Genomic DNA, 22866 nt, shown 5'->3' on the forward strand with positions numbered 1-22866 from the left:
TTTTTGGGCCACACGCGGCGGTGCTCAGGGATTACTCCTGGCTATCTGCTCAGAAATAGCTCCCCCCAGGTACGGGGGACCATATGGGACACCAGGATTCGAACCAACCACCTTAGGTCCTGGATCGGCTGCTTGCAAGGTAAACACCACTGTGCTATCTCTCCGGGCCCAGGAGTGATTCTTGAGTGCAGAGCCAGGAGTAAGCCCTGAGCATAGTCAGGTGGGGCCCAAAGAGCAAAATAAATGGACTCACCTGGAATCGAGAGGGATCCAGACCAGGCACTCTGCCCAGCACAGGCTTCTGGCCCAAAACTGTGTGTATGTGTGTGGGTGTACAGAGGATCCTGGAATCATGCTTCCATGTTGTTGTTGACCGGAAGCCTGTTCACTATGGAACAGACTGAGCTGGAGAGGAAGGTGAAAAGTTCCCAGCTTATAGGCCCAGAGCCTGAATCCCCTGAGCACTTCTGAATGTAGGCCCCCAAAAGTTTAAATATATATTTAACTGAACAAGCATAATGTCCTGATGCAGAAATACAACAGGAATAATTTTGTTTATTTTAGGGAGACAGGTGGTGCTGTTACTCCTGGCTCTGCACTCAGGAATCATTCCTAGTGGTGCTGAGAACCACATGCCATGCCTGGATCGAACTCGCATCACCTGCACGCAAGGGCTTACATGCTGTACAATCTCTCCTGCTAAAGGGGACCATGTTACCCAGAAACTGCACAGTGGGGGGAGGGTTTCGAAAGAAGCCACAGAAGCAGGGGGTTGTAGAGGATTGGGATGGGGGTGTCATTTGTCAGAGTTTGCACAAATCAAACCCGGGAAATGTGATTTCCAGGCGCAATACCGCCACCTAGCGGCCACTCGCGAGAGCAGCAGCATGGGTTGCGCCCCGTAGAGACTACGTCCCGCCCTCCGTACTGGTCTCTTCCGGCCCCGCCCACTTTATGCTGTGCTCCACCCCTCCAGTTGTGCCCCGCCCCTTCCACAACCTGTCCCGCCCATCCTACGCTCTGCTACTAGTGCAGTTTCACCTCTGTACACCAGGTGGCGCGCGCGCCTCACGATCCTATCTCAACGCCTTTGGCGGACCCCCACCAAGATGTCCCTAACATCCAAAGACGTGAGGTTCCTTCCATCCTAGGGCCACCTATAATCCTGGCGACAGATTTTCCAGCCTTTAGGTGGTCAACGTGGAAGCACAAGGAACTTCCGGGATCTCTAGTACTTTTGTCTCGTGACCCCCTTCAATGCCAAACATTTAAAATTACATGTGAGAGGGTTCCAGCTGTACATAGGTACAGTGGGGAGAGCGTCTTGCATGAGGAAGCCCAGGGTTTGATCCCAACATTCTGTTTGTTGTTGTTGTTGTTGTTGTTTTGGTTTTTGGGCCACACCCGGCGGTGCTCAGGGGTTACTCCTGGCTGTCTGCTCAGAATTAGCTCCTGGCTGGGCCAAGAGAGATAGCACAGCGGCATTTGCCTTGCAAGCAGCCGATCCAGGACCAAAGGTGGTTGGTTTGAATCTCGGTGTCTATTTCGATGAGCTATTTCTGAACAGACAGCCAGGAGTAACCCCTGAGCATTGCCGGGTGTGGCCCAAAAAACAAAAATAATAAAATAAAATAAAAAGAAATAGCTCCTGGCAGGCACGGGAGACCATATAGGACACCGGGATTCGAACCAACCACCTTTGGTCCTGGATCAACTGCTTGCAAGGCAAACGCCGCTCTGCTATCTCTCTGGGCCCTGATTCCAACATTCTGGATGGTCTCCCCCACCTGCCAGGAGTAACCCTGAGTATTGCCAGGTATGATCAAAATAATAAAAACAAACACAAAGTATATTTGAACTTTGGCATCAAACATCAAATTTGGGTTTATTTTATATTAGTCTCTGATTTTGAGCCATACCTGAAAGTACAGGAGGTAAAACGTTTGCCTTGCATGTCGATGTTCCGGGTTCTATCCTGGCATCATATAGGCCCTATATGATATAGACCCTATATTATAGGGTCTCCTGAACACCACCTGGTGTAACCTAACTCTCCCCAAAGCCCCCCATCAATAAAAAACAAAGTTGTATATCTTCATCAAAGGAAAGATAGTAAGGCCGGGGCTATAGTACAGCAGGGAGGACACTTGCCTTATACACAGCAGACCCCAAGTTTGATTTCCGGCGCCTTATAGGGTCCCTTGAGCACGGCCAGGCCAAGCATGATCCCTCAGTGCAGAGCCAAGAGTCAGCCCTGAGCACCTCTGGGTGTGGCCTAAAAAAAACAAAACAAACAACCAAAAAAGGAAAGATTGCAACCTAGTGACTAGGAGCTGTGGCTTAAAGGAACCAGGCAGCTGGGGAAAGGTGGGGCTTTGTGTCTTCCCATGGGACAGGCACCCCAGCACACTGGGCAGGAGGGCAGCCCAGGGAGGCTCTGGGCTCCAGGAACCATGCGTTGCCCTGGATGGAATCTTAGGGGCAGCAGCAAAGACCTTAAAGCCTGTACTATCTCTATTCGGAATGATTTGGGGGTTCTTGGGCCACATTTGGAGGTGCGCAGTGCTGACTCCTGCCGCTTGTATTTATGCTTGTGCTCAGGGACCACTCCTGGTATTGCTCTAGAGTGCCAGAGATCAAACCTGGACTGGCTGGTGCAAGGCCATCGCCCTCCCCGCTGTAATAGGACTCCAATCCAATCTGCTCTGATTTTTTGTCCCTCTGCTCTTCCCCCCCCTCCCTGCGGGGAGTCCTGAAAGAGTTTAAGAATTTAATTGGGTTATACAGAACCCACTTTGCAGAGGCTCTGAAAAGGCAGCAGGAAAAGGCAGGGGGGGGAAGGGCAGGAATGTTTTATTGAGAACATACTAGGGCCCCAGGGCTGGGCCGGGCAGGTAAGTAAACACAGCTGTTTCAAAATAGAGGCACCTCCAGGGAGATAAAGCCCCACTGAGTGAGGCTGAGGGGATGCCCTGAGGCTAGAAGGTGAGGGGGCACCAGGCCAGAGGGGCACCAGGATTGAAGCTGGTTGGGGGGTGTATGTTCAAACCCACAAGGGTGTGCAAATCTCTGGAGTGCCTTGATTACATTTCTCTCCCTCTTTTTCTTTTATTGCTTTCTGCTGGGGATCAAACCCCCAGGGGCTGCAGGGAGGGTGTTTGTCTGACACTCCTGGTTGACCTGGGTTTGATCAGCAGGGTCCCTTGAGCACTTCCAGGCGTGATCCCTGTGATCCCTGAGCGCAGAGCCCTGGTGTAACACCTGAGCATTTCCTGGTGTGGTTCCAAAAACCAAACCAAATCACCAAGCCATCTCCAGCGTGGAAAGTCTGGAGCTCAGCCTGTAGAGCACTTTCTGGAGCCCTGTGAGTCCCTCCATCCTCCAGGCAAAAATTAGGCTCCCTTCAGGTGAGAGTTGGCCATCAACACTTCATTAGTTGGTGGCTAGATTGGCCCCTGGCAAGATGGAAAGGGGCAAGGGGCGGGACCCCCTCCAGCCTCTATTCCCTGTCTGTCTCCTTCCCAGCCCGGAGGAAAGAGAAACTCCAAAGTACTGGAGGGATCCAAGATTGGACAGAGCAGAAGGCACTTGGCCTTACATGGAAAGGACCTAGGGTTTATCCCCCACACTGCATAGCCCTCCCCCCAGTACCACTAGGAGTAGACACACACACACACACACACACACACACACACACACACACACATACACACACACACAAACACAAACTAGTAGGGTGTTTGCCTTGCACTCAGTCAACCCTGGACAGACCTAGATTCGATCCCCAGCATCCCATACCGTCCCCCCGAGCCTGCCAGGAGCGATTTCTGAGTGAATGCAGAGCCTGGAGTAACCCCTGAGCACTGCTGGTTGTGTCCCAAAAACCAAAACCACAAATAAACAAGTGTTAAGATAGGGGCTGGAGGGGCCGGAGAGATAGGCATGGAGGTAAGGCGTTTGCCTTTCATGCAGGAGGTCATCGGTTCGAATCCCGACGCCCCATATGGTCCCCTGTGCCTGCCAGGAGCAATTTCTGAGCCTGGAGCCAGGAATAACCCCTGAGCACTGCCAGGTGTGACCCAAAAACCAAAAAAAAAAAAAAAAAAAAAGATAGGGGCTGGAGAACGCATAAGGGTCACTCAAGTCCCATTTTCGGCACCACATGGTCCCCCAGACCACCAGTGTGGCCCCAGGAATCCTCTAGCCCCTTCAAACCACTTTCTCTGGCCTGGGATGAAATCACTACTTGTGTCTTGTGTCTAGAGAGACATCTCAGGTGGTCCCTGAGCATAGGGTCAAGTGTAATTAATTTATCAACTACTTTAGGGTTGGTGCACCCCCAAACCAAAATAAACCAATGCCTGATTAACCAAGATTTTCTTTTTTTGGTCACACTCGGTGGCACTTAGTGGTTACCCCAGGCTCTGTGCTCAGAAATCGCTCCTGGCAGGCTTGGGGGAACCATATGGGATGCCAGGGATTGAACCCAGGTCTGTCCTGGCACAGCCACATACAAGGCAAACAGCCCTGCCGCTATACTATCGTTTTGGCCCCTAGCCAAGAATTTCTGGGAGTTTACCCCTCCAAAAAAAGATACAAAGAGAATTTATTGGGGGACTGGAGAGATTGCACAGTGGTAGGGCGTTTGCCTTACAAGCAGCTGACCAGGACCAAAGGTGGTTCAATCCCTGCAACCCATATGGTCCCCCGTGCCTGCTAGGAGCGATTTCTGAGCAGATAGCCAGAAGTAACCCCTCAGCGTAGCCGGGTGTGGCCCAAAAACAAACCAAAACAAATAAATGAGAACTATTGGGCCAGAACAATTGGCAGTTTGCCTTGCACACAGCTTAACCAGGTTTGATCTCAGGCATCCCATAGGGTCCCTCGAGCACTACCAGGAGTGATTCCTGAGTGCAGAGCCAGGAGTCAGCCCTGAGCATTGCCACATATTGGCCCACACCCCTAAAAAAAATAATCACCAAAGGAAGGAGCGGTATGGCATTTGCCTTGTACGTGGCTGACCCAAGACAGACCTTGATTTGATCCCCGGCGTACCATATGGTCCCCAAACCAGGAGCGATTTCTGAGCGCAAAGCTAGGAGTAACCCCTGAGCATCACCGGGTGTAGCCCAAAAACCAAAAAAACAAACAAACAAACAAACAAAATCCAAAACCCAACAACAACACTACTAAAGGAAGATTACTGACCCATTTTACAAATGGAAAAACAGAGTTGACAATACAGGCAGCTTCCCTGCTGGCTTGGTCTCTAAGCGGCCTCCTCCCTAAGACATGGAGCCACGCCTGAGGGTGAACTGCCTTTTGTGGAGGGAAACAGTCCCTGGCTGTCTTTGCAATTGTGCTGGGTCTGGTGGGGGGGTCAAGTGGGGTGGGCAGGACTCAGACATACCCAGGCACCCAACCCTAGGCTCGGAGCCCCCTGAGACAGACAGCCCTAAAACTGAAAGCAGGAAGCAGGGGCAGGCTAGAAGGTAGCCGAAAAGGAGCCCCCAAATCCTGTGTGTCCCCCTCCAGCCATTGACTCCCTAGAAAAGGGGGTGAGCACTGGGTCCAACCATCTTGGGTTCATACTCAGACTCTAGGGTGCTCCAGGAATCAGATCAGTTGGTTGGACCCACTACGCACCCCACCACATCCACCATCCTGCTTGGTGCTTGTTTTCTGCCCTTGGAGACTAGAGGGAGGTGTGGGAGTGGTACAGCTCCCAAAACCCCAGCATCCAGCATTGGGGGCACTGCTGGTCTTGATCTCTGGGTGGCCAAGTGCTCCCAGAGATTTTCAGGGGCAGAGCCAAGAGGGCTCTAGGTTTGAGGCCTCCGAACAGAACAGGGTTCAATCCCCATCACCCCCATGGGGTCCCCATGGAGTCCTGCCAGGGGAGATCCCTGACTGCAAAGCCAGGAGTCAGCTCTGAGCATCATCGGGTGTGACCCCACAAACAAAACAAGGAATGATCCTCAAATCACATTTAGAAGATAATGGGGGGCCAGAGTGATAGCACAGTAGGTAGAACATCTGCCTTGCATACGGCCTCCCTGGGTTCAATCCATGGCATCTCATATGACAGTCCTCCAACCTGCCAGGAATAATCCCTGAGCACCCCTGGATGTGACCCATAAACCAAAAAAAAAAAAAAAAAAAGATAACTGGGGAGCCTGAGCCATACATAGTACAGCAGGGAGGGCTGCTGCCAACCTTACAGGCAGTCAGGCAGTCACCCCAACCCGAATTCAATTCCTGGCATCCCCCGAGCACTGCCAGGAGCGATTCCTAAGCGCAGAGTACGGAATAACCTGAACACCACTAGCTGTAGATCAAAAAAATTTAAATTAGGGGCTGGATGGTAGAGGGATAGTACCTGCCGACCTGGGTTCAATCCCTGGCATCCCATATGGTCCCCCTAGCCTGCGAGGAGAGATTTCTGAGCACAAAGCCAGGAGTAACCAAACCTTGAGCGTTGGTGGGTGAAGCCCAAAAACCAAATTAAAAAAACATTAAAAATTAAAAGTTAATTAAATGGAGAAGGGAATGAGTTTCTCTTTGGATTGGGTTCCCATTACTAAGTGGGACAGGATTGCAGTACAGGGGCTGGAGATAGCACAGTGGGTAGGGAGCTTGTCTGGCATCAGCGGCCCCGGGGTTTGATCCCTGGCATCCCATAGGGGCCCCCCAAACCCTTCAAGAAATACTTTTTGTTATTATATTTTGGGGTCACACCGCTAGTAGGTAGTAGGTACTCAGCAGTTACTCCTGGATCTGTATTCAGGGATCATTCCTGGTGGTGCTGATTTGGGGGAGACCCTATGGGGTGCTAGGGGATTTGGGGGGGTTAGAATCCAACCCTAGTCTACATCGTGCTCAGCAAGCACCCTCCCCAGGGTACAGTCTCCCCACTCCTAGGAGTCTTTATTCCTGAGCACCGAGCAGGGTGTGTCCCCCAACAAAACTTGGCCCACCCACCCCCAAAATTTATTTTTAAAAAGCCGAAAAGAAAAAAATAAGAGTTGAGCAGAATTTCTCAGCCATCAAGCACGGCCCCGTCCTCTCCCTCTCCCTCTCCCTCTCCCCATCGCGGCGCCACGCCCCGTCTCCCGCCCCGTCCCGCCCCAACTCTCGCTCGGGGGGCCGGTCGCGGCCGAGCGCTCACTTCTTCCCCGCTCAGTGCTCCCCACTCGCCGGACGGACGTGCGGGAGCGCAGCCAGGCTCTGCCCGGCCCGCCCGGAGGCCTCTAAGGGACGGGGGCGAAACTCCCAACCTCGCAGTGGGGAAGACCCCCCCCAGCCAGTTTCAGGGTTCGGTAAGAATTTGGGGCGAGCGGCAGAAAGAGGGAGGAGATGGAGAAACCCCAGCCGGGTTCGGGGTCCAGGAGAACCCCAAAGGGCGGAATTCCAGCTCTCCCCGCTTAGCCCGTGTGTGCGTCCGAGACCGCGGCTCGCACTTTGCCCACGGTCCCTGCGCCCGGCCGGAGTGGGCGGGGCTTGCCGCCGCGCGGCGGCCCGGCCGGGGCGTTAGTTTAGCCTCTTAAAGGGGCCGCGACCCGCGATCGATCGGCCAGCGACCCCGCGCCCGGGCGGCCCCGGCCTGCTCCCTTCCGACCTGGGCCGGCCCGGCCAGCCAGCCAGCAGCCAGCCACAGCCCCGCGCTGCCGGGGGCGCTCCGCGGGGGGCGTCCGGGAAAGGGGCGGAGGGGGCCGGGCGAGACCCCTCCCCGCTGCCGGGCCCTGGGCGCTGAATCACCGGCCAGGCATTTGCATCTGCGAGTGACTTGTCACCCAGTGATTTGTCTGCGGGCCGGTGAGCGCGCGGCGGGTCGGAGCGGAGCGGGTGGCGGGGACGCGGCCCCGGAGGCCGGGCGCCCGGGGAGGGTGGCGGGCGGGCGGGCTGGAGAGCTCGGTGAGTCCCGCAGCGCCCCGAGCCCGCTGGGGCCGGGAGGGCGGCGGGGCAGCGGGCAGGGCCCGGCCCGATCGCCCGGGTCCCGCGCGGCGCGGCCTGGAGAGGCGAGGTGGGGGTAGGGCCGGCCTGGGGAAGGCGCCTCGGTGTTGGGGGGCCCAGGGAGGAGGTCCCCAAAGTTGGATCCGGGGTCCGGCGGGGCCTGAAAAGCCCCGGGGGCTTTCGGGGTCGGCGGGGCCCGGGCTGGCCGCAGCATCTCGCACTTGGGGAGACTTGGCTGGCACGGCCCGGGGGCGCGCGTGGGGGCGATCGGGGGGCGCGCTGTCTCCGCCTGGTCCCCCCCAGCGGAAGGAAGTGGGGTTCGGGCGCGCGTGGAGTGGTTTTTTTATTTCTCCCTCTGCTCAGAATCGGGGTTTGCTCCCGTGCCCACCTTCCCCACCAGCCCCCCAGGAGGTTGGAGGGGTTTGGGGTTGGCTGGCTGGTGTTGGGTTTTATTTTTTTCTCCTTTTGCTCAAGTGCCGGTTCTCAGGCCCAGCGGGTCCGAGAGAGACCCCCCCCAGGCCGGATCGCCTCGCCCTCGCCCCCCAAGACCCCGGGGATTGCCCCCCCCAGCAGCCCTCCCGCGCCCCCAGACACAAAAGCCGGCGCAGGAAGCCAAGCGGGGCCCGACCCGTTTGTCAATCCCAACGTTCGGTTCCGTTCCGCCAGGCCGACCCCGGCGGGGAGCGCGCGTTGGTCAATGCGCTTCCGTTTTCGGGGCACCGGGTCGGGTCGAGGGGTTCCCCGCCCCCCCCCCATGCCTTGCCATGCAAATCGGCCTCTTTCCTAGAAGCCATGAAATTCAGCCCGAACGAGCGCTCCTCTCCGGGTCTGTCAGTTTTTCCCCCCCTTTTCTATTTTTGTTTATTTCTAATTTTTGATTCCTCCAGCTCATTGATTCCCAGACGCTGCCCCCTGCCCTGCCCTGCGACCCCCCCCCCCCCCAACGAGGGGCCCCTTCGTCGCCACCGCAGGCCGGCCTGGCGCTTGCACAACTCTTTAAATAACTGTGTTTTGCAAGGCCCAGGCGCGCGCGCGGGTGACCTCCCTCCGGGAAGGGGGGGCAGGGTGTGGCCATGGCCCCCCACTCCATTCCCCTGGCTCCCCAAGACCACCCAGAGCCCCCCTCTTGCTTGGCCCTCGCCCCTGCAGGGGGATCCCCCTGCCTGCTGTCATAAAGTGGGGGCAGAGGCCAGGACAAAGGGCTGCGAAGGGAGGGGGCGGCTGTAGCCTTTAAGTAGGGGTTAATGGGGGTGGGGGCCCTCCCCCCACGGGACCCGGAAAGGGTCTTTAAACCCAGTTGGGCCCTGGAGTGAGTGGGGTGGGGGAAAGGGACCAGGCAGGGGGCGTGGCTTCCTCTGGCTTCTTCCTTCTACCCCCCCAAAGGGGGGGCGTAGCCCATAGCATTTCCGTGGGGGGGGCCTTGAAGTTGTCAAAGGTGGGGGAGGGGCGGCCCTGGGCCTTGAACCAGGGGTGAGATAATGGTCTCCCCCAGTATTGCTCTGAGCCCATGGATGGGGCTCTGGCCTGGTGAAGGGGGGTCCCCCTCAGTAAGCCTGTCCCAGGTGGGGAGCTGGGAAGGGGCTCCCTGCTCTGGCTTTGCTCAGCAGCCCACCCCAAACTTTTGGATCTTTGGCTGAAGTTTTTGGGGCTTTTTGAGAACATATCCAACAGGGTCCCCAAATGTCACCATTAGCCCCTTGCCCCCCCCATGCTCTTTTACTAGTTTTCCCGGGTGTGTGGACGGGGTGTCTGAGTATAGGGGCCCCCCAATGTGGGGAGGGGTGGTGCCCCCTAGATTGGGGAAAGGGCTTTGCTCTCAAGACACCTCTGGCAGCCCCCAGTGAGGCTGGGGGGGGGGGCTGATACCCATGTATGTGAATGCCCCAGCTCAACACAGGAGCCCATGGGGTCCACTGGCTGGGTCGAGGTGCCCTGTGGCCACCCCCCACCGTGTCCACATGCTAGACCATCTGGGTGTCACCCTGTGCTTGTCCTGTTCTGCCTGGACTGTTTTATGGGCGGATGGGGGTGTGGCCCTGCTGGGTGCAGTGCTGGGATGGCCGGCCTCGTCCTGTCCTGTCCTTTCTGCTGTTCTGACTGGGGGTTGTGCCAGATCCTGGGGGTGATCCTGCCCCAAGCCCTTCCCACCCCCCCAGGGCTGGTGACCAGGCATGGCTGGGACAGGTGTCCATGTTTCTGAGCAGCTGGAGTGTCCCTGTGGGTGTTCAGGGCTCCCCCAGTCCCTCTTGGGATCTCCAAGCTGGTCTCACCTGCTAAGGGCACAGTGTAGTGGGGCCCATGGACAGCGGAAGAGGGGCTTTGCCTTCCTTGCTGCTGGCCAGGGTTTGATCCCCGGCATCCCATAGGGTTCCCCAAGCAGAGAGCCAGGAGTCAGTTCTGAGCGTCTCTGAGTGTGGTGGCCCCGCCAAAGAAACCCCAAATTGGGGACCCTGCCCTGTTCCTTCCCCAGCATCAGTGAGGGACACTGTGGGGCCACTTTCTAAGAACCCAACTTAACACAGACCCCCTTGTGTGTGCTTGGAGTGTCCTCTGTCTGGGGCATGGAGTGCCGACCTGGCCACAAGTGACCCCTGGAACTCAGACCCGGAACCCAGAACCTTTGGGTTCTGAGTTCCACCGGTTGCCAGGGCCTATTACCCTGGTTCCCCTACACTGTTTATGAAGCAATAATTCTGGGCCCTCCTCTCTGGGAGATACGGTTGGTGCCTCTATGGCTCTGACTGTGAGGGTTACCCACCCGAGACCCCCTCTGGGAGTCCGTTGTGGGGGTGACCCTGCTACCCAGCAGCTTAATGGGCTGGCAGATGGGGCCAGCACTCCTGGTCACCTCCAGGAAGGTCTCCAGGTCTGCATCTCTAGGAAAGGCACGATTTTTCTCAGGCCTTTGGTGGTTGGATCGGTGAGTGGGGAAGGGGAGCGAATGTTGACCCTGTGTCTTGTACCCCACTCCAGGTTCCTGCGCACACGTGAATGAGCTGGATGCCCAGAGCCCAGCGTGAGGAGACGCGGGGGACCGCTGGCATGCCCCACCCGCCTTCGGCCTGAGCCCTGTGGCCCTAGCCCCCCACCCTGCCCCTCGCCACCCTGCACTGCCCCGGCTCCCCCGCGGCCCCCACGCTGCAGTGCGGCCGGGCCCCTTCCCCGCAGGGGCCGCCCCCCCCAGGCGCCCGGGGGGGCCCCGCGCGCAGGGCCATGAAGCTGCAGGCCGTGATGGAGACGCTCCTGCAGCGGCAGCAACGCGCGCGCCTGGAGCTCGAGGCCCGGCAGCCCCCCGAGCCCCCCGCGCCCGCCGTCCCACCGGCCCCTCGCGCGCGCCCGGCCCCCGACGAGGACCGAGACCCCGAGGGCGCACGGATGCAGCGCGCGCAGATGGCCGCGCTGGCCGCGATGCGGGCGGCCGCTGCGGGCCTGGGCCACGCGGCCAGTGCCAGTAGCTCGGAGGACGAGGGCGCGGCCGCTGAGCCCAGGGACACCCCGAGTCCTGACGCGCAGGGGCACGGCGCCGCTGAAGGCGACCGGGCGGAGCCCTCGGAAAATGAGGGCTCGGAGGATGAGCTGTGAGTTTACCCGGGGTCCCCTGGTAATTCCTGGTACGGTGTTGGGGGGCCCCAGAGAGCCTCCAACTCTGCCTGTCCTTAAGAACTTTCTAGATGGTGGTTGGTGGTGGTGGCAGGGCCCCATTTGCAACAAAACTGACCATGGGGTTCAGAGCAGACATCTACCATCAGAGCACATAGAAGTGGGGGTGCAGGCCCCCCCTTCAGCAGGCACCGTTGGGCCTCTGATGGTGTCACTGGGTCCTTAAGCCAGACTCCCTGGGTGGGTTTCTGAGAAGTTTCTGAGAAACTGTTTCTGGGGCCAAAACAGTAGCATTACAGGGAGGGTGCCAGGTTCTGGCCTTGCACATGGCCAAGCAGGGTTTAATTTCTGGCATCCCATGGGGTCCCCAGAGCACAGAGCCAGGAGTCAGCCCTGAGCAATGCTGGGTGTGGCCCCAAAACCAAACCAAAAAAAATTAAAATGCATGGGGCTGGAGCTGTGGTGCAGGGCGTAAGGCGTCTGCCTTGCTCGCACTAGCCTAGGATGGACTGAGGTTCGATCTTCTGGTGTCCCATATGGTCCCCCAAGCCAGGAGCGATTTCGGAGCGCATAGCTAGGAGTAACCCCTGCGCATCACTGGGTGTGGCCCCAAAAAGCCAAAAAAATAAAAAAAACTGTTTCTTAGGCAGATAAATTGGGAGTACAGGAGTGAGCCAGCTTTCCATGGGACTAAGTGGGGGTTCCCGAGTTCAAAGCCTGTAGGGGGTTATTTTATTGTTATCCACTCTCCTCTGGGGCCAGGGTCTGGATGTAGGGTCAGGCGGGGTTGCATCTGTGGCCCCTCACCCTCATCCCCTTGTGCCTCCACAGAAAGCGGAAGTGGGAGGAAGAGGAAGATGAAGAGGAGGAAGAAGAGATGGAGGAAGACGAGGAAGACTATGAGGAAGAGGATGAGGAAGACGCCCCAGGCCCTGCGGCCCTATACCCCCGCAAAGCTCAGCCCCCCCAGACGTACCGTAGCGGCGGGGACGGCCCCCGGACACTGGGTGCTCAGGAGCGTCCAGGGGCCGGGTCAGCCACACCTGGGGGGGCCGCCCACGTGTTCCCCGCGCTGCAGCCACCCGACCATGGAGACTGGACCTATGAAGAGCAGTTCAAACAGGTGGGGTGCCCTGGATTGCGGGAGTCGGGGTGACTCATCTGTGATCGGGGGTTAGGGGGCATTGCGCAGATATTAGGGGGTTGTGGAGGGGTTCTTCGGGCAGAAAAAGGGACCCAGTGTGGGGTCTTGTGAACAGCCGGGTGGGGTGGGGCTGAGAGGTGTGGGTTGGGGGGCCCTGCGAGGGTTTATGCCTTGCACACGGGGGCCAGCGGAAGTGGCCTGGCGGGCGCGGCTTTGAAGGCGTCGCTGGGCGGCAGATGGGAACCAGATGGTGAGGCCAGGCCCAGGCAAATTCCAGCCTTGGCCAGCTGGGTCCCGCCAACTCCCGGTGTGGCGGCGAAAACCCGGCCTCGGCCGGCCAGGCTTTGGGGGCTTCCAGGAGCAGTCTGGGTGCTGCTGGTCTTGTGAGGGGCACAGAACCTGAGTATGTGCTTGGGATGCCCTCTTGTCCTGAGTTTCTTTTTGGCAGGGGGCCACCCAGCTGTGATCAGGGGTTTTTACTCCTGGCCTTGCACTCAGGAATTACTCCTGGTGGGCTTGGGGGAATCCTAGGGGGTGCTGGGGGTCGAATCCAGGTTGGCCACTTGCAAGGCAAACGCCCTCCCTGCTGTTCTATTGCTCCAGCCCCCGTAAGACTCATCATAGAGAAAGAATTGCCATAGAGTGTTTAAAGAGGTGGCTAGACCTGATCAGGGTTAACCCCCTAGAGGCAGAGTGTTGGGGAGCTCGAATTTCCAGGAACAGGAACTGGGAGTCAGGTTGGTGAGGCACCTGGTGGAAGGGGGTCACTCATGCCCCTCCCAGGTCACCTGTCTGGTATTGGTGGCTCAAGTAGAGTTCACTACGGGTCCCAGCCAGCCCCACAACCCCTGTGGGGCCTCCAAGCCACCCCTGCCTCAGTTTTCCTCTGTTTTGAATGTGAGAAGCTGGGACCAGGTTTTCTGGGGTTTGGATAACCATAAGGGCAGTTGGGAACCCCTTTCGATTTGTGGTTTTTTTTGGGGGGGCACACCTATTGTGCTCAGGAATCACTCCTGATAGGGCTCAGAGGATTCTATGGGGTGCCGCATTGAACACAGATTGTGGAATCAAGACCCACTGTCCTCGCTCCAGGCCCCCAAAGCCACTTTGAATATGATTAGATTTGGGTTTCCAAGTCTCCAGCCTGGAAGGAGAATGGGGGAGATGAGAACTCAAGGTTAGGGGTACCCTTGAGTGGTTGACAATGCCCAGACCCTTTCCCAAAGCCTCCCCCAGAGGTAAGGGCCTCTGGAACAGAAAAGGAAATGTCTATTCATCACAGGGGAAACTGAGGCCCAGGATGGACTGGGAGCCACATGTCCTCTCAAGTGGCCGGTAGAAGTGTTCTGTGTGTGACCTGGCTGCTGGGAGGGTGGGCACCAGCCACTTCCCAGAGAAGGGACCATGCTGTTTTTTGGGGGTGTCGTGCAAAGGCCTTGAGGCAGGCCGTAATGCATAGCTGCCCCCACGATGCAAGGATAGGGCCTGGCTGCCCAGTGAGCACCGGGGCTGGGGCCAGCAGCCGGCAGATGTCGGCTGTGTTGACTTGGGGTGGCCTCAGCCCTTCCTGGCACGTGGCGGCCCCCCGGCTGGCCGCCCACTTGGCATCCTTGCTGCCTCTTCCTCCCGGTCTTGGCAGGATCCCCCGTTAACATCTGCTCCAGAACTTGGCGGCGCCCTTGATGGTGGGAGGGACGGAGGACTGCCTGGTGGGGGCTCCCGGCCACAGGAGCTTTTCCTGAAAACCCCAGAGCGCAGCCACTCCGGTCTGGGGCGCCTCTGAGCCTCCAGCTGACGGAGGTGACATCCTGGAACATCCTGGTGGCTTTCCTGTCCTGTCACTGTCGCCGAAACCTAGACGTACGTGGGTGTGAGCGAGGGCAGGGCCTGAGAGTTTTCATTGATTTTGTTTGAGCTTCGCACTTTTGTCCGAATTTTGGTGGGTTTTATTTGCACTCATTGTTACTCATGGCTCAGTGCTCAGGGATCAGTCCTTGTGGTGCTCAGGGGACTTGAAGGGATGCTGAGATCGAACCCAGGTCAGCTGTGTACAAAGCTGGCGCCCTCCCGGCCCCCTTTGTGGGAGTTTCACTGTCCCTTTGTGTTTTGGGTTTGGAACTCTTCCCCTTTTACTACTGGGAAAAGGGGGAGACCAGATGCTACCTGGAGGTCTGAATCTGGGTTTGCCCACTCCTGACTCTGTATTCAAGGATCATTCCTGAAGGTGCTCAAGGGACCCTGTGGAATGCCAGGGATCGAACCCGGGTCAGTTGTGTACAAGGCATGTGCCCTTTCTGCTGTACTAGTACTTCAGCTCCTAAGTCGCTTTATTGACTTAACATTTACCTGGCTCGGAACCTCACTGCTTGTTGTTCTTTTTAGTTTATTTTAGAACATTCCATGCCCTGAAAAGGATGCCCCATCCGTCTACCCCACCCCCCCACAGCACCTCCCACTCCCTTTCCCCAGCTTGGGCATCAACTTCCTGTTTGCAGGGGGTTGTTCGAGAAGGTTTCATCTCTTCCGGGGGTGGGGTGGGTCTGGGCTCTGACCATCCCCCTGAGTATTCTGATTTCATGAGTCACCCATGAGGTATGGGCCAGAAGTGCTCCTCCTTTACAGCCAAAGGGGGATTCACAGTGGGAGATACCCCACATGGGTTTGAGCTTTGTCTCCGGTGGCATGGAGGTAGCAGTGTTGCTAGCTCTAGCCTTGCTGGCTGTGCTCTTGGGGGTTCCTGGTTCCTGGCATGATGGTGCCACTCTGAGATTTGGGGTATGTGGTAGGACAGGGCCTGGGGTCATAGCCGCCTTCCCCAAGTCACTCAGAGGTGAGCTTAGGGACGGACGAAGTTCCCTTTAGTGACTTTCTCTGCAGCCGGACTGTATACTGCAGCCTCCCCAACTCCATGGTGAGGAAGGGAAACTGAGGCACGGGAGGCAGGAGTCATGGCTGAGATCCCATCCCCAGTGAGACTTTCCAGGACAGAGATAGCACAGCAGGGACAGCGCCTGCCTTGTTTCCGGCTGACCAGGGTCTAATCCCCCTCATCCTGTAGTCTCCTGAGCACCGAGCCAGGAGTCAGCCCAGCATACAAATAGACCACACAGCCCCAAAATGAAACAAAACAAAAGGATGAGACAGTGGCCTCAAAGCCCAGAGCACTCTCCCACTCCCCCGTGTCCTGTAGATGCCCCCCAAGCCCCAATTTTGGTGGAGCCAAACCCAGAGCCTGGCTTTGCTTGCTTGCTTATTGTGATCAGGATCACATAGACCCTTCTGGGACCATGAGAGTCACCCAGGGACCCCCGGGGAACCTGTGTCATGTGGTTGGGGGGGTCCTACCCACTTTGAGAGCCGTCAAGGCTGGATGAGTGAGAGGGCCCTTGGAAGCTGAGGTTTTGTGGGGTGTGTAGGAGTTTACCAGCTGTCCATTGCGGATTGGGCTCAGCCCTGTGGTTGGAGGAGGTGGGAGATCTGGGGAAAGTTTAGAAGTGGAGGCAGGAGAGGTCACAGGGGATCCCTTCTGGGGCCCAGAAGGATATCCTGGGCTTGGGCCCAAGCCAGCCAGGCAGTGGCTGCGAGGTCAGGTGGCCGGTCTGAGTCCAGCCCTGAGTGTCCGGCATGCCTGGATGGGATGTTTGTCTGGCCGGGATGGCCGCATGAACTGGGGGCGGGGGGTGCCCTGGGCCTGGCCTGCGCCAGGGGCAGGGGCGGGGTGTCCCAGGGGACCCCCCGCCGGGCTGTTCCCTCCTCATCAAAGCTGTGGCTGCTGGCAAGTGGCCAGCGGGCCGTGGCAGGCTCGGAGGGTGCCCGCCTGCGCCTCCAGCCCCTGGCACCGTGCCCCCGCCCGTGCCAGCCCTGGGAACCGCGTTGACTCAGCCGGAAGCGCCTTATCGGGCCCTCTCGCCGCCGTCGTGGGGTCACCGCCGTGGCCGGCCCAGCCCGCAGCAGCTGCCAGGGGCCCCGCCCCACGCTTTCTAATAACACACGCGCCCAGGCGCTGGGTGCTGGGCGCGGTGCCCGGCTGGCGGGCGGGGCGGGCACAGAGGGGCCCTCAGCCGCCTCATTTAGCCGCCCGGTGTTTGGCTGAGGCCCCCCAGCCCTTCCACTCGGCTTTGGGGGTCTCTGGGCTGTGGAGCGCTTCCTGGGGTCCTTCATGTGCATGGGGGGGGTGGGTACTCCAGTGTCTGTAGGTGGCAGGGTGCTGCGCTGCTGGGTCCCAGTGGGACAGGATGTGGCTAGGAGATTGTGTGTGTGTGTGTGTGTGTGTGTGTCTGTCTGTCTGTCTGTCTGTCTGTCTGTCTGGGGTATGGGTGTGTACGTGTGATGCGTGAGTGTGGGGTGTGGATACAGCAGCACACAGAGTCCATGGGTGTGAGTGTCTGATGTGTGTGTGTATGTGTGTGTGTGTGTGTGAGAGAGAGCCGCTGATCAACTCGTGTCCCCTGTCTCCATGTGACTCCTGGGGAGACCCGGGTGCCCCCTGAATCCCAGGACGCTGTGACACACACCCCCACCCCCACCCACCCCCATCCCCTGGGGCTCCCGGCTGCCCTCAGCCTCCACTGTGTCTGCGGTTCCTGTACTGCATCGCTAATGGGGACTCCTCCCCTGAGCTCTGAGCCTATGGCTGGCACCTCCATCTCTGAGCTGTCATGAGGGGACCCCCTGGCAGGGCTTGCTCCAAGCCTCAGTTTCCCTGCTAGGTCTCTAAGTCTTCTCATGCCCAGATCTACTTATTCCTGGCTGTCCCAAGGTGGCCCCCAGCACCGCTGTTGGCCAGCACAACTGCCCTGCCCGGTTGGGGAGCAGCCGGGGTGCTGGCGGTGGGTGGGCAGGCGTGGGGGGCAGGGTTCAAGCCGCCCCTTCCCCACTGGCCCTGCTGAGCCGCCAGAGGACAATCGGGGGTCACGAGGTTAAATGGTGACTGATGGCCCCATTGAAGGGCGGCTCGTGTCTTCTCGGGGTCAGGGCTGGGCAGGGGTCTCCGGGGGCCGGGAGAGGGGCAGGTGGGAGGGGAGAGGAGGTGCTGGGCGGCCTCAGACACGTGGTCCCAGATGACAGCAGGACCCCAGCTCTGGGCTGGGGAACAATCAGTGGGCTAAGCACAAGTTACTCAAGGGAGCCCCAGATTCCATCCCATATGGTCACCCTGAATTCTGCTGGGGCCAACACAAAATCAAGAGTAGCAGTGTGGCCAAAAAAATTTAAAACAAAATTAAATAAAATAACCCAGCAGAGGGGCCGGGCGGTGGCGCTAAAGGTAAGGTGCCTGCCTTGCCAGCGCTAGCCTTGGACGGACCGAGGTTCGATCCCCCGGTGTCCCATATGGTCCCCCAAGCCAGGAGCAACTTCTGAGCGCATAGCCAGGAGTAACCCCTGAGCGTTACCGGGTGTGGCCCAAAAACCAAAAAAAAAAAAAAAAAAAAAAAAACCCCAGCAGAGGGCCAGAGTGGTGGCACAGCAGTAGGGCATTTTGCCTTGCACATAGCTGACCCAGGATGTTACCTGGGTTCGATCCCCTGGCGTCCCATATGGTTCCCCAAGCCAGGAGCAATTTCTGAGCACATAGCCAGGAGTAACCCCTGAGCGTCACCAGGTGTGGCTCCAAAATACAAACAAAAACAAACCAGCAGAGACCAGAGCTGTAGAACTGCTGCAGGGAGGACGTTTGCCTTGCACACAGCTGACTCTGTTTGGCCCCCGGTATCCCATAGGTTCCCCCGGCGCCACCAGGAGTGATCCCTGAGCACAGAGCCGGGAGTCAACCCTGAGCACTGCTGGGTGTAGCCCAAACAAAGAACCAAAAACAAAAATCAAAGCTGGGCTTTACAGCAGTGAATCTGGACTCGGGTCCCAGACGCCCAGCAGTTCCTGGCTGGCCAGGCCACAGTGTGTCTTTAGTCAATGTGAGGTCCCCAAAGACTTAAGCAGGGGAGGGCCCCCATAAAGAGATAGTTAGGGATTCAGAGGGGGTGAAGCGAGGCCTGGCCCAGGCACTAGATTAGTGTCTACAAAAATGAGGAGGTGGTATCTGTCTTGCCCCTTGGTTGGAACAGACTCCCCCCCCCCCCCTGCACCCCAGGCCACAGACACTGGGGAAGAAGATTCTGTGCAACTTCACTTGGTTCCTGTTGGGACCCCAAGCTCCATGCGAGTACAAGTGTGGGATACCCCACCTACTGTCTGGGGGTCACTCTGACACCTTTTTGGGGGGTTAGAGAGTCACATCCGAAGATGCCCAGGGCTGACTCCTGGCTCTACACTCAGGAATTAACTCCTGGCAGGCTCGAGGGACCATATGAAATGTTTGGGGTGAACCCAGTCGGCTGCATGCACGACAAATGCCCTCCCTGCGGTACTATCACTCCAGCCCCCTCAGGGATCATTCTTTTTTTTTTTTTTTTTTTGTTTTTATTTTTGTTTTTGGGCCACACCCGGCGGTGCTCAAGGGTTACTCCTGGCTGTCTGCTCAGAAATAGCTCCTGGCAGGCACGGGGGACCACATGGGACACCGGGATTCGAACCAACCGCCTTTGGTCCTGGTCCTGGATCGGCTGCTTGCAAGGCAAACACCGCTGTGCTATCTCTCCGGGCCCTGCAGGGATCATTCTTGTTGGTGCTCAGAGCTGACTCCAGGCTTAGGGATCACACCTAGCAGGGCTTGGGGACCGTAGGGGGGGGAGGCCATCACAATCCAATGTGGGTCAGATGTAGTGTGGGCACTGCTCCTTTCTCTAATCCATTTTCTGGGCCCAAGCAGCTTTTTTTTTTCTTTTGGGGCCACACCCGGTGATACTCGGGGTACTCCTAGCTCTGTGCTCAGAAATCACTCCTGACTTGGGGACTGTATGGGACTTGGGGGGTTGAACAGCGGTCCATCCTAGGTTAGTGCATGCAAGGCAGACGCCCTACGACTTGTGCCACTGCTTTGGCCCCCAAAGCAGCATTTTCTTTTTTTTTTTTTTTTGGTTTTTGGGCCACACCTGGTGACGCTCAGGGGTTACTCCTGGCTATGTGCTCAGAAGTCGCTCCTGGCTTGGGGGACCATATGGGACGCCGGGGGATCGAACCGCGGTCCTGTCCAAGGCTAGCGCAGGTAAGGCAGGCACCTTACCTCTTGCGCCACCGCCCGGCCCCCCAAAGCAGCATTTTCTTCCACACAGTCTGTTGTTTGTGGATTTCTCCTTAGATTTTTTTTTTTTGGGAGGGGCCCCGCCTGGTGACGCTCAGGGGTTACTCCTGGCTCTGCACTCAGAAATCACTCCTAGGGCCGGAAAAATAGCATGGAGGTAGGGTGTTTGCCTTGCATGCAGCAGGACATTGGTTCAAATCCCCCCAGAGCCTGCCAGGAGCGATTTCTGAGTGGAGCCAGGAGAAACCCCTGAGCACTGCTGGATGTAACCTAAAAACAAAACAAAACAAAACAAAAAAGAAATCGCTCCTGTCCAAGGCTTACGGCTTCCACCACCACTCCGGCCCAGATTTTTGTTTTCTTTTTTTGGGTCACACCCGGCATCATTCAGGGGTTATTCCTGGCTCCACGCTCAGAAATCGCTCCTGTCGGGGCTCAGGGATCATATAGGACGCCAGGATTTTAACCATCGTTCTTCAGCGTGCAATGCAAACACCCTGCCTCCATGCTATCTCTCGGGCCCCAGATTTTTGTTTGCATTCTCTGTTTCATGGGAAGTATACCCAACAGTGCTCAGGGCTGACTCCTGGCTCTGCGCTCAGGGATCATTCCTAGTGGTGCTTGGGGGACCCTCTGGGATGTCTGGGATCGAACCTGGCTCAGGCACATGCAAGGCTAGCAGCATCCTCTCCTGCACTGTCTCCACCCACTCTGACTCCTTTAGTGTGAGTGTATGTATCGCCGGCCCCGCCCTCCAGGCCTTTCTTCGCACATGCGCTGTTGCTGCCTCCTTGCAAATGGCCCAGCCCAGCCCTTGCCAGGGCGGACCTGTCTGGGCACCAGGGGGCCACATCTGTCATTGGCGGGCCCGAGAGGCCCCCCCAGACCCCTGAGGGGCAGGTGTGGCCAGTGGGGGGCCCTGAGGGGTTGTCTGGCCTTTATCTGGAAGGGGAGGGAGCAGGCGTGTCTGTTTGTGTCTGGCTGGATGGGAGTTGCCTTAAGGGGGTGACAGGCTGCTGGGCTACGTGGGGGGGGGGGGCGCTGGCATCCTGATCGAGGGGAGGGTCGTGCACAGCAGACGGAGCCCTGGGGTGTCTTTCTACCCAGGTGGGGCCCCTAGGGTGGCTTTCCGGCTTCAGTTGTGCAGGGTGAGTTTAACTTTAACTTTATTCTATGCCCCTAGGGTGTGTCTGAGAATTCTGGGCACCCCCGCTGCTCCACCCTGTGCAGGTGACTCCCCCACCCCAAAGAGGGGTGCTGAACCCATTTAATAAAGGGAGGCTGGATGGAGCTCAAGGGCTGAGCTGGCTTCTGCTCCCAACACTGTGGGGTTCCCCCCAGCACCCATTGTGGAGTGCAGAGAAGGTACTGAGGGGAGGGCGTTTGTTTTGCACATGGCCTACTTTGGTTCAAATCCCCAACACCTGAACCCAAAGCATGGTCAGGAGTGATCCTGAGTGCAGAGCCAGGAGTAAGCCCTGAGCTCCTCCGGGTGTGGCCTCAAAACCAAATCAACCCCCCAAATCAAACCTGAGTTTTGGGCCCCCAAACAGGATTTGGCACTCACCCATGATAATCCCTGATAGTCCAAGGTAGACCCCGTTCTGCAATAAATCCTCCTCCGAAGACATAACAGTAAAATAGGAGCCAGAGTGTTAGCGCAGTGATAGGGTGTTTGCCTCGCACGCGACCCACCCAGAATGGACCCACGTTGATCCCCGACATCCCATATGGTCCCCCGTGCCTGCCAGGAGTGATTTCTGAGTGCAGAGCCAGGAGTAACCCCTGAACGCCACCGGATGTGACCCAAAAACCAAAAAAAGAGAACAGTCATACAGCAGACAGGACACTTTTTTTTATGTGGTTGACCTGGGTTCGATCCCCAGCATCCCATAGGGTCCAATGAGCACCGCCAGAAGTGATTCCTGAGTGCAGAGCCAGGAATCAGCCCTGACCACTGTTGGGTGTGGCCCAAAAATCAAAGCATAATAACAATAATAAAATAATAATAATAATAATAACCCATCTGGTGAGCCCCTTAAGTGTTTCCCTCAGACGCACGCTACCATCCTCTCCCACACCCCAGCAGGGCCCGACTCAGCCCCGTCTGTCCTTTTGTGTCGTCCGGGGAACCTTGACCCCGCCACTGCCTCTCCCGCGGGCACCCTGCCCACCTGGCACCGTGCCCGGCCACCAGCTCTGTCCTCGTTGCCTTGGCGGGGGCCACACCAGCGATTCCTGGAAAGTGAGTTCTGACTCCACAGCTGCTCCCTGGGTCCCTGCCCTGGTGGCGATAGCGCTTCTGGGCCTTTCCCGGGCACCTCTGTTGCAGTTTGGCAGGTGGCAGAAACCGCCCTTTGCCAGTCCCCGTCCCGTCCCCGTCCCCGTCCCCCCCCCCCCGGCCCCCCCCCCCCCCGCTGTGCCCCTGCCCACTGCTCCCTAAAGATTTGTCGGGGAGGCCACTTGCCTTGTACCCAGATTCTATCCCTGGTGCTCTGCCAGGAGTGATTAACATTGAGCCAGGAATCAGTACTGAGCACTGCTGGGTATACCCCCATACAGAGATCGTTGCAAGCAGGGATGTGGAGTGGCCCCCAGAAAGGGAGGCACTAGGTGCTGGCCACAACCACCAGGAAGTTCTGGTGGGGTGTGGGGGGTGTGGAGTATCTGGGGGGTGTGGAGTCCAGGCCAGCCTGTAGCCCCTCTGTCCTGCCCATCACCAAGACAGGATTTGATCAACAGGTTTGAGGGCTCCTTGGGACCCTCACTCCAGGTCTGCTTTCTGAATAGCTAGTGCCAAAGTTTAGGCAGGTGAGGTCTCTTCCCTGGGCAGTGGGGAGTAGAGCCTCACCATCGTGGAAGATCAGTTATGGGGAGCTACCTCTGAACCTGCAGGTGCTGGGGGGACCCCATTTGCAGTAGCCACAGAGATGGAGTTTTTACCTGCCTTAGAATGGGTTGGAGAAGGTTCTGGAGTTTTGGTGGAGCTTTGGGGTGCACCAGTCCCTCTGTGTCCTCCACCCACGGTAGC

General features: G+C 57.9%; 1 protein-coding gene across 1 annotated transcript in view; it reads left to right on the plus strand.

The window, feature by feature from the left end:
* Positions 1-11166: 11166 nt before the first annotated feature.
* The window catches only part of ARID3A (AT-rich interaction domain 3A), a 36024-nt gene continuing 24324 nt past the window's right edge, over positions 11167-22866 (plus strand). The window contains exons 1-2 of the mRNA XM_049788241.1: positions 11167-11531; positions 12385-12676. Coding sequence (XP_049644198.1) covers positions 11167-11531; positions 12385-12676 — 657 coding nt within the window. The remainder of the gene's footprint in view (positions 11532-12384; positions 12677-22866) is intronic.

Source organism: Suncus etruscus, chromosome 15 (assembly GCF_024139225.1).
Source record: "Suncus etruscus isolate mSunEtr1 chromosome 15, mSunEtr1.pri.cur, whole genome shotgun sequence".
NCBI lineage: Eukaryota > Metazoa > Chordata > Mammalia > Eulipotyphla > Soricidae > Suncus > Suncus etruscus.